The 12163-nt window shown below is 34.6% G+C and overlaps 1 protein-coding gene across 9 annotated transcripts in view; it reads left to right on the forward strand.

Annotated features, from left to right (window-relative positions):
- Positions 1 to 9595, forward strand: part of LOC106460672 (TRAF-type zinc finger domain-containing protein 1-like) — a 46773-nt gene extending 37178 nt beyond the window's left edge. For all 9 annotated transcript variants that reach the window (XM_022387435.1, XM_022387436.1, XM_022387433.1 and 6 more), the window contains 2 exons: positions 6061 to 6148; positions 8618 to 9595. In XM_022387435.1, coding sequence (XP_022243143.1) covers positions 6061 to 6148; positions 8618 to 8632 — 103 coding nt within the window. In that variant the 3' untranslated portion in view covers positions 8633 to 9595. The remainder of the gene's footprint in view (positions 1 to 6060; positions 6149 to 8617) is intronic.
- Positions 9596 to 12163: the final 2568 nt, after the last annotated feature.

Raw genomic sequence — 12163 nt, forward strand, 5'->3', positions numbered from 1 at the left:
CTTTTTGCACTTTTGTCTCTCTCTTTTTTTTTTCCACCTTCCTGTGTTGCCTTTTGCCACTTTCTCTTATGTCTGAGGCAATTCATAGTTCTTCAGGGGAAGACTTTTGGAAAGGTTTGGACTCTTCTTTTTACTACATTAACCCACTGTACTTCTGCTGCTCTATCTTTCCTTACTTGGTTCATCTGCTTTTGGGATGGGATGCTCTCCTAACTAATGTACTTCTTTCTCATCCTTGTATCTGAGATCTTCATTGGATTTTGTTTCTTTGTCCAGAGGTTTTTCATGATATTCCTGGCTCACTAAATAACCATGCTGTTGCAGCCTAGCATCAGTCCTCATTATCTACGATGTTTTCTTGTGTTTCTTTGCCTCAGTGTTCTGTTCCTGTTCCTAGGGTTGCTAAATCTGCAGCTTACCTCCCATCCCAGCTTTCCAGCCTTATTCTACTTCCTGCCCTCCCACTGACCATTGCCTAGGTTGCCACACTTTTTATTGGTGACACCCTGTTAGATCTAACCCTGTGAAGGCCCTTTATCTTTCTCTGCCAGCCTTTGGTTATTTAGGTTCTCAACTACAGCCTGTCTTTCCTCTTCTCTTCTTGTCCTGCCCTTTTCATTTTCTTTCCTCCTCCATCCATTTCCCTTTGTCTTCAGTGTTTTATGGATGTTGTCTCTGTTCTCTTACACAAGAACACTATCGTGGAGGTATTTACACCTACACCTGATTAATGCTCTTGTCTTACAGTTCTGTGTTCTCTCTTTTAGCTTTGCATCTGCTCCTTCTATTTTCACACAAATCATGGGGACATTTGCCTGCCCTGTTCTCAGGTTGGGGCTGAGGTTCCAATTTATTTGGAACGTTGGCTTCTCCCTACCACTTCTCAGGAGATTTTATCTCATACCTGCATTTTTCTGTGGTAGGCTGCTTGTCTGGGCTGGCTTGTTCAGTCTTCCAAGTCTTTTCTCATACCCACCCTACATTTGGAACTTTTGAACATCATCTTCAACTCTCATCTTGGTTGGGCTCAGCCTTCACCACTTCACTTAGGAGAGATGAAGTATGTTATCCTCAAGGTTTATGATTCTCCTTTTTACCCTGCACATGTGGTTCATTTGCTTTAGAGGCCTCTGTCTTCTTTTGCACCACTTTTTATTTCAGCCATACATACTGGTGCCTTTCCCAATGGATGTTGGATGCATAACTGATTGGACCTTTCTTTAGGTACATTGTCCTTGATTTGGTGCTGCCCCTTCTCCTTTTCTCAAGCTTTTGTCTTGGCAACTAAACCATACCAACTGCATGGTGGGCATCCCCTTTCCACCTCTAACTGGATCTGTATCTCTTCACTGATTCTTCTCTAAAAACTATATACATTTGTGGATGTGGGCTCTGGGGCAGCATTCACTTCACTTCTATGTCTTTGCCCTTCTTGTCGTCCATTGGGCATTTCCTATTTCCTCCCTCTTTTTGTGGATCGATTGGTCATGATTCACTCTGAACATTCCCTGGTAATTTTTTATATCAACTATCAGGGTGGATATCCATTCCTAGACTCTTTACTTCTATGCATTGGTCCTGCTATTTTGAGCTTATTCCTATCAGGTTTGTCTCATGGCTAGTCATGTTCCTAAGGTTTTCCTCTCAGCCAAACAGGGTTATAACCACAGAGTGGTATTTCCACCCTTGGGGTTTTTGTTTGGTTTGCTCTTCATTGAGCATGCCTTTGCCACTCAGCACCATACTTCTCCTTTTCTGATCTCTAGTTCCTCATCCTTCAACCCTGTCAGCCGATGCTGTCAGCCAGGACTGGTCTCACCTTTTCTATACACCTATCTTTCTCCTTGTCTCCTCCCTCATGTTGTCTCTTGATACTCGACACTTCTTGGTGGTCCTTTTGGTGGTGCTTCTTTGGCTGGCATAGCTCTAATATTCTCTGCTCCTTTAATTGGTGTCCAGACCATTGTCTTCCTTTACTCCATTCCTACTCTCTTGCTCCTACCATGTCTCTCTATCTTTCCCAGGAGTGTTGTCCCTTACTATTCACATGTAGGATATGTCCAGTCCACTAACTGCAGGGTTGGGCTCTCTGATCCTTTAACTTCTTCTTGACCCATTCCTGTTGTCCTTCAACCCTGTTCTTCTATCAACTGAAGTATCAAGTTTTCAATGTTAGTCCATCTGCCTCTATCTTATTCCTGGACATCCTTCTGTGACCCATATTTGTTCTTTTTCACATGGTTTGACCATGGATTGCTTGTTTCCTCTCTTTCTGGTTTTTGGGTAGTTTTATCTCCTACATTTTACCTTTCCCATTGCTATGTGGTTTTTCTTTGTTCCAATCCTTACTTTTTCACTGATCTTCTCATCCTACTCCCATGCTTGACTGTCTCATTTTCACTAACCTTTGGATGAGATTTTTTGGGCTGATATGTGAATGAAACTGCACACTTCACCTGCCTTTATCTTCATTGCTTGACTGTTTTGTCTCCTACAGGATTTTCACTCCCTCTAGTCCTGGCTTTTCCACATGCCTATATGCCATATTTGAGAAGGATAAGTAAAAATTTATTTTCCAGTGCCATTTTCCCCTTTATTGGATCCTGCCAGGTGGCTGGTTTGTATCCAGGGTATTCTTATTTCCCAAGATCCACATTGGGTCAGGGGTAACAGAAAGCACTCAACCCATTCGCCCTGGCTCACCCTGTGTTGAGATGGGGTCTCTTGCAAGACCAGTAGAGGTATCCTTGTGGTATTCACAATACTTAATTGCCTGGTCAAGACCATAACATTTCATGAACTACCATAAAAAAAAAAGCTAGCACCAGGGAAGCATCTGCCCACTTCTTTGGCTTGCACTTGCCAACTACTTAAGATAGGGTGTATTGTCACCCATTGCACAATCTCCTGTAAAAGACCTATCTGGTAGGCATTTGATGGGGATCCAGGTACTTTGAATCTCTCCAATGAGAATTCTCCCCCTTACTTCAAGTGGAGCACTAAAGACTCTTGTTACTTATTAGTTCCTAGCCACTGGGGTGGTAGACCTTGAAGAATTCCTCACTGGTGAGAAGTAGAGCATGGTGACAGTGTGTGTGTAGTGCAGATGACCCTTCAAACAGCTAATGTGCTCTCTTTCTGCAGAGAGTCTGTCTGTCCAGTTGAGTCAAGGTAATGTATGATCATACTGTAACCACACTACACTTAACTTGCCAGCCACTTGAGTGCAGGTGCTCGGTTGGTCATGATCTAATTCCATCCATTCTTGTGATGCTTGGGACTCTTTTGCCTTTCCTTATGTTTCGTTCCGGGCAAAAAGTATGCACTGGTTGAGATGAGGTGCAGTCTTCCATACTCCATGGGCTTTCCCTTTTGGGCACTTTTTGAAGGGAGCTCATCTGGATTTAATTTTTGCACCAGCCTCTTCAGCACTTGAGTGTGGGAATCTAGCTATTCTGTATGTGGAGGTGAAGTGTTATCTCAAAAGTTAATATTTTCCTTACCTGAAAATGTATTTCTGATAGATACTCACCTCCACAAACACTTTTCCATCCATTCTTCCCACTTCCAGCACATTTTCTTCTCGCCTTGTCCAAGAATGACATTTTTTTTATTTCAAGTGCTTAAAGTGAGATACTGAGCAAGGAGGTTATGCCATCCTCCTATTTGTGGAGGTCTATTTTCATAAGATGATGTCATTATGCACTAGTACAGTTCCTGTGTTAAACATATGATTTTAGGTGGGAATTAGTTCAAGGCTAGTGGCATGCAAATCTCATAGGCAGGTGCCCAAGAAATGAAGTTTTTCTGTGTGTAAAGGTGAGTATCTATCAGAAATACATTTTCAAGTAAGGAAAACTCTGCAAGCTATAAAAAAAAATCATAACTACGATTCTAGTGGAAGTTGTTTACAAGAACCTTTTCTTCTAGTGAAAATCACCAAGCTAAGCTTAAATTCCATTGTTCTGAATCCCTGCTGAAATGAAAGCCTTTTTTGGCTTTTACAGTTAAAAAGAAAAAGAAATTTTATGGTGTATTTAGATCAGTAATTTATGACTTGGAGCTGAGATATAGGCAATTACATCACACTATAAAAATTGAGATTGAGAAACAATGATTGACTGACAACAATTTTACAAAACTACAATTACATTCGAGTTAGAAGGACAAATTAGTGCTATTTTGTTCAAAAACTATTCTTACTTTCTTCCTAGGGTCTAAGAATACAATAGTATACTCAGAACAAATTTAAGAAATTCAGAATATTTGTTTATGCAGTTAATAGTTAAAATGTAAGTAATGTGGCTTAGCATTGTTTTTACAGAATATATTTAATGAAAGCAGTGTATGATAATCCATTAACTTGATACTGATAAAAATAAAAGCTATATATACAAATTTTGTCCAAGCTAGTTAAAGATACTTCCATCCAAGTTATTGTATATTTGTTTTCATCTAATCTAGATCTAGTGTTTTCGTCTCTTCTACTATATTTACGTTTCTTTTCAAGCTAGTTTGACAAAGTTGTTTCCAAGCTTGGTGTATATTTTTTCATACTATCTAAATTTACTTGTTTCCTTCCAAACTAAATCTACCTACTTATGTCCAAACATGGTATACATCTTTCGATTCAAGCTAGATCATATTTTTATCAAAGCCAAATCTTTGTGTTTCCACCTATACTTAGAGCTACATGATTCCCTTCAAACTACTAGATCTACATGATTCCCTCCATACTATTAGATTAATATGCTTCCTTTCAATCTACTAGATCTGGATGATCCCTTCCAGACTACTATATCTACATGATTCCCTCCATACTATTAGATTAATATGCTTCCTTTCAATCTACTAGATCTGGATGATCCCTTCCAGACTACTATATCTACATGGTTCCTTTCAAACTACTAGATCTGTGAGGTTCCTTTCAGACTACTACATCTGTGAGGTTCCTTTCAGACTACTACATCTGTGAGGTTCCTTTCAAACTACTAGATCTGGATGATTCCTTTCAATCTATTAAATCTACATAGCTACTTTCAAACTAATAGATCTATGTGATCCCTTCCAAACTACTAAATCTACATAGCTACTTTCAAACTACTAGATCTATGTGATCCTGTACAAACAACTAGACTTACATGATTCCTTCCAAACTACAACTCTCATGTTCCAAGTAATTGTACCTGTATGATTATTGACTTGGAGAAATTTTCCACCATGCATGATGCTTATTTGGGTCCGCACAGTTATTATTTTTTGTTCATCTTTAACAGAGAATACAACATTCAAATTCATACTATGATTTCGACCTGTACAATCATTAAATTTGAAGTCTGAATTTTCCACCTTGCACTATTATTTGCAACACAACAGTAGACTTGCATGGTTCCTTTCAAATTGCTAGATCTGTGAGGTTCCTTCCAAACTACTAGATCTATATAGTCACTTTGAAACTACATAATCTATGTGATTCCTTTCAAACTTCTAGATATACATGGTTCCCTTTAAGTTACTAGATCTACATGGTTCCTTTTAAGTTACTAGATCTACATAGCTACTTTCAAAGTGTTAGATCTATGTGTTTCTACCTAAGCTAGATTGATTTGGTTCCATCCAAAGTGGATCTGTATGTTTTGCTACTTTTTTATCTGATGCATTTGTGTAGTTTGGTACTAATTTCCAAAAAAGTTTTACTTTAGTGTTATTTTAGGATATATACATTGAATGTAATATTTTCTGCTCTTAGATATGAATTATAACAATACCATTTGAAATTTATTTTGGGGATTTTTCTCAGATAAGAGTGCAATAATATATGGCCTTGCTTTGGATATTACTTTAGTTTTATAGCACACACAGAGTAACAGTAAACATTGTACCCTTTTTTCTGGACATATTATTAAAAATCTATTTTTGTTATTCTTGCTTGCAATCATCAAATGGTTTCTCTTAGGTGACATGAGCAAATACACTGTATTTGATAATATTCATTGTGTGGCATATATTTTGATTTTTTCCTTGTATTTCAAGTAAATTTTTTACACTTTAAAATTACAGTCACTCAGTAGAAGATGAAGAAGAGAACTTACCAAGACAGCAGTACCCGGGTCAAAATTACCGTGCAGGATTTATGGGGAAAACTAAGGTTAGTGATTATTGTTTATTTGGGATTGGTGTTACATTTTCATAAAATTGGTACAACCTACTGTTCACAGTATGTATTTGGTAGTCCAGGGTTTTCTAGATTAAGAACCCAGGTTCCCCGAGAGCTGCAGGAAAATGTCAGGAGGGCCATAGTAGATACACAGTGCTGTTAATGTACTCGGTACCTATAGGTTCATTGGGTGGGAGCTTCAATCAGGATGTGGAATATTCATGAGAAGCCTTTAGCTGATAAAGTTTGGGAAACTATGGTCTAGGTATTGTATTGGTCTCTTAAGCTATCAGAACACAATGTACTGACTTTTAAGAGCATCACAGATTGGATGTAGAATCCTAAAACATTTTTGTTACAGAACTCTTCCATTTTATTGTTGTGTCAAAGTAGAACTGTTTTTTTTATATATTGAGTATTGTAGATTTGATGTAGAATCTGAAAACATTTTATATACTATAGAACTATTCCTCTTTATTGCTCTATCAGTGTAGAACTGTTTTATTTTATGCATCCTACTTTTCACTTTATATTCCAGTATTATGTTCTTGTCTCATCATGTAATAATTAACTGTAATGTTACAAAGTGAGTTTATAACCTGTGATGAAATCAAGTGTATAAGATATTTAAATAATTCAATATTATTAAATCTTGCAAGATTTTTTAAGCAGCCAAATGTAAGATTTCATGTTTTTGAAAGATTTTCAGCAGGAATAATAATTTTGCATGAACCAATCAAACTAATGTTTTGAAAATTAGAGTGCTCTATTATGTCTTTATGCTCATACACGATTTTTAATGGACAAGTTTAACAGTCAAATTAGAACAATAATATTATGTCGAAATATGAGCATTTGAACTTTTAAAATTATTTGTATATCTAATTGTTTATACATTGAAACAAATCATTAACATTTTTGAAGTAGTTTTTTGTGTCACTTAAATCAAACCATAGACAGATTCTCATGCTAAGAACCATTAAGATATTTTGTTATTTGTCTTTTACATGAAAATTACCAAGCTACATTTATATAATAAGTCTACCTTTGTGACAAAACTGATGTTTGCCAATCTATGAAATCCACACTTGAAGTGTTTGTTGTTTTCTTTGTACAAAACTACACAATTGACTGTTTGCAATCTGTCCATAGGGAATGAAACCCTAAATTTTATCCTTGTAAGTCCATAAAGTTACCAAAGTCCCACTGGAGTAACTGAAGTGTTTGAAACTGTATTATTTACACATATCAGTACAGGTAGATATATTTAATTGATACATATATTTGATATATTAAATTTTGATTAAAATCATCTAATGATAAAGAAAAAGTACCTGGGAATGTAAAAGTATGAAATGTTTTAAATGCTTCCTAGTTGGTTGGTGACTGTGTGTGTGTTACTCAAACCAGATTTCAATGTACACAGACTTGCTGCTCTTAAAAACTTGTGGAGCAAGTGTTTGATCTAAATGTATTTGTATTACTCAAACTATGTTTCAATGTACATAGACTTGCTACTTTTAGACTTGTGGAACAAATGTTCAATCCAAATGTGTTTGTATTACTCAAACTAGATTTCAATGTATGCAGACTTGTTGTTTTTAAAGATTTATAGAGCAAATGTTTGATCCAAATGGGCGATGGTAATACATGTTAGATGATCATCATATTGTTATAAACCACTATCAGAATATTACTTAAGATGAATAACAATAGTAACAATTATACATACAAGATCAAAAACAGTTTGTGAGCCTAAGTTTTAAAAAAGGTAAATGTTACATCACAGAATCACGGCCACAGTAAAGAATTTACCTCTTGCCATTACCAGCAATAAGTGTGTCAATATATGTGAAGCATTTTCTGCTGTGTGTTTGCTACCATGTTTTTATGGGTTATACCAGCATTCTTAAATTCAGTAGTTGAAGAACTGTAATGTGCATTTTTATCATTGGCAATCATACTATAATATACATAGTATATATATATGTATATATATATATATATATCTGTATACTGTTCGAAATAATAAGTACAATGTGATGCCATCTGTTGAACATGACTTTCACTAGGACTGTACGTGAAGGTTTGATTATATCTTTATTGATGTCATTTGCAAATATAGTACTAAAAAATAATGGAGTTCTTAAAAAAAATGTTGTTTTTTTTTCAATAAAGGGTACCACTTTTAATATATAAGAACGTTACAGTTTATACCAGCATAATCCCAACACTTTTCCCATACAATACTTCCCAGAAACATCCTTTTTTAGAAAATGTTCACTTTTTCTAAAGGTTTTTTCAATGAGGATGGCATTTATGCTAGTTGGTTTAATTTTTAGTACAGTTAAGCATAATAATCACTACATATTAAGAGGAATTGATAGCAGATACTGTTAAAAATTAATATCACAGATAGTTCAAGATTAATGTACAAACGTTTTTTCTTTTTGTTTTCAGGTTCCCGATGTGTAGACTTGTTGTAATGACTACATTAGGTGCCTTGTTTACCTGGCAACAGGTTTCTGTTTTGCCATTTCATTTGATTTTAACATGTACAGACTATCTTTACATAATTCTGATTTTCAGAAGAAGCACTTTGATCTGTGTTCAAGATTGCAGAATAATAATTACACATTTTCTTAAAGGGATTTTTAATATCCTTGAATTTCTGCAAGCTTCCAATGCTGTATGTAAGAAACAAAACATTTGAAGTATGTTCTTTCAACATTTATCCAGTCAATCATTTACAATGACTTGCAAATTGTTTAAAGAATGGTAAAAGGAATTTTAATGAGTCTTCAGCTACAGGGTGAACTTGCATTCCACAAAATATTCTTCTTTACTTATAGTTCAATGAAGTCGATTAAATGTGGTTTAAAGTCTGTATCCTTGGTTTTGACCATAAAGTTGTAAAAAAAAAAAACATAATTGAATTTAAATAATGTTTTTTTTTGGAATTCTGATCTATTTTGAACTTACTGAATTAAGTGAATGCTTGTATCAATATAAAAGATTTTTTTCTTAATGTTACTGCAGAAAATTTGGGTGAGAATCCAAGGAAAATTAACTTCTTCTGAATTAATAACCCAAGGTAACTCGGGTTGAACTTGGCACTGAAATTTGGAATTGTTTTTTTTCAAATCTGGAAATCCATATTTAGGTCAAAACATTATATGTTAATCTAAAAGTGTTTAACTTAAGGATAACATACATTGATTATCATTAATAATTTGAAGAAAACGACTATGTTTGAACTAGAAAATGCATAGTTGCCAAGATAACAGTGACTTAAGAATTTAGTTTGAATTGTAATATTGTAAATTATTCTTTAAGAAATTTGTGCAAACTTAGATGTTTCTGTCTTAAGTTAGATAGCTTATTTTGTTCTCTCCTACAGAACTAATAAATTTATGTTATCAACTGCAGATGAAGAAAGAAACAGTTGAGTTGAGCCATAATTGTCAATAAAACTGTGAAATCTTAGCCTATAAACCTCAATCACAGTTGGAAATTTCCTAATTTGAACCATTGGAAAATCTTGATAATGATTGAGTAGGAATTGAGCTAAGACCATAAGTTTTGATTGCCCACATTAATATACAGAGAGAGTAAATAGAACAGATAATATATATATAAAACAATTCTCTTCTAATTTAACAATGTATTCTGTCATATTTGTGTTTATAGCAATATGATGTAGAAAATTACTTACTGAGCTCCCTGATGACTTGTGATACAACCAAGTTAAATATTTTTCAAAAGGTCAATTTTCATTAGTTTTTCAAACTGTCAAGAAATCTTTTAAGACTTTGTGAGTTTGTGTAATTAACCTGTAGTCTGTTAAGCAGTTTTGTTTTTAAGCAGCAAATTACCAGTGTTTCTTACAGGTTTAGTAATTTGTGCAAAATAAATAAGATGTATATATGTATGAGTGGAAATCATGTTAGCTGATTTGTTTTATAGAAATATTTAAGTTTTCAAGACGTTCAAGTCACAAAATTTTAATCCTAATTCTACGTTAGTAGTCGGCTATTAAAATTTTTTACTGAAGTGTCTGTAGAAAACTAAATTTGTTTTAAAAGCTGTCTAAAGATGGCGCTAGCGATTTGTTTTTTAATTGTATTATTTGTAAGAATGAATAGGTTTCAAGCAGTTATCAAATAAAGGTCAGTTTACAAACAAAAGAAAACCGAGTATATTTATATTAGTTTTAATTTTCATTATTATAAGGAAGAAAGCACTTTGAAATGATAACGGTACGTCACACCTTGAGATCAAATTTACTGCTTAATATAAAATAACATTTCTTTGTTTTTATATTTTTGTAATAGGAAAACAAAACTAATGTATAACACCGACTGATACAAAAGACTTCTCAAACTTGAGTTATGTTTTATTTTTTAAAATGAACTATTAAACATTGGTTGTGTTCTAGTAAATTCATCTCTGCAATAAGTGTCCACACTACACCAGACTTGGTGGATTATTCTGCATAAAATACGTTGATAAACATCGTATCTTTGTAACATTGTTCAATTTACGCTTAAAAAACCAAGATGTATACGTGAAGAGCATAATATATATTCCAGTAATATAAAAATTGTGCTAGACTTGTCTGTATAAATCTGACTTACGGGAATTGGAATAATATAATACACTTTTACGAATCAGCTTGTGTGTGTATGGATATATATATATACACACACACACACACACACACACACACACACACACACACACACACACACACACACATGACCTAAGTACATACACTTTTCTATGTATTTCTTGAAGACAGTGAATGTATATATGACTCCCAGTGGCACAGCGGTATGTCTGCGGATATGCAACGCTAGAAACCGGATTTCGATACCTCTGGTGGGCAGAGCACAGATAGCCCATTGTGTAGCTTTGTGCTTAGTTACAAACAAAATATATATCTGAAAGTAAATTTGCACAATAAAATGATTCACAACGTTCCAGCTTTAATCACTATACGGTAAATTTGATATGATACACCAAACATGTTAATGCTGACAGAATAAAGATTATTTTCGTGAAGTAAGTCTAAGAGTAAAAAAATAGTTATCCCGTGTTTTTAAGTAGCACAGTGGAACGAAATACAACTTTTAGGTCAGTGAAGATACAAAGGTTTTTAAAGAAAGCTCTTATGTTTGATTTATTGTAATGGTAAGACTGTTGTAAGTCCACATTTACCTAAAATGAGCCGGGTGGAGTTGTTAACAAAGGACTTGTCCTATTTTCTGTTTGGTGATTGGCCTGAGTCCGGGAAAGACAGCGGGTGTTGTTAGGCAGAGTGCCAGGGAATTTACAAACTGGCTGTCTGTAAATTTCAGGGTCAAGATCAAGGACAGCCGTCCCCTGACTTCCTCGTAGAAGACAACAAGGGCCCGACTTCTGTGAAATCGACAAGGAGAAAACCAAAAAAACTATACTTTGACCTAGTTCATTCAAAGTAATTTGGATTAACTAGTCATTTACATTTTATTATACAGAAGGAAAAAGTCAGTTTTTTACTTCCCTATGACGAGCACTTGGTGTAATAACCAGTTTCTTATTAGGAGTATCCATCAATATGTCTACTTCAGAGAGACAATCAGGTCTTCAAAAAGGTGTGAAAAGTGTTGATACGTCGGTGTAATATAAGGGTTCTTTCTTGACCAAGAAAGACTACCTCCCACTATATTTTTCTCTGGAAGTAACTTTAACCAATATTGTAAAGTCTAAGATTAAACAATGGCATAATATAATAAAACATCACGGCTAAAACACGAATCAAACATTGTGAATCATACATGATGTAATGTGAACTAAAACTGATATCACACTTAAAACTGGAGTAAAATGTCAATTCAACAAGTGGTGCATAAGAAAAAGGAAAAATTGAATTTTAAGGCCCAGGTTTTCAGGTTCGGAATACAAGAAAAGAAAAATGTGAAGCTCTGAACGTAAAGAAATATTTTTAGGTCCAGCAGTGTTTCT

This window comes from Limulus polyphemus, unplaced genomic scaffold (genome assembly GCF_000517525.1).
Source record: "Limulus polyphemus unplaced genomic scaffold, Limulus_polyphemus-2.1.2 Scaffold813, whole genome shotgun sequence".
Taxonomy (NCBI): domain Eukaryota; kingdom Metazoa; phylum Arthropoda; class Merostomata; order Xiphosura; family Limulidae; genus Limulus; species Limulus polyphemus.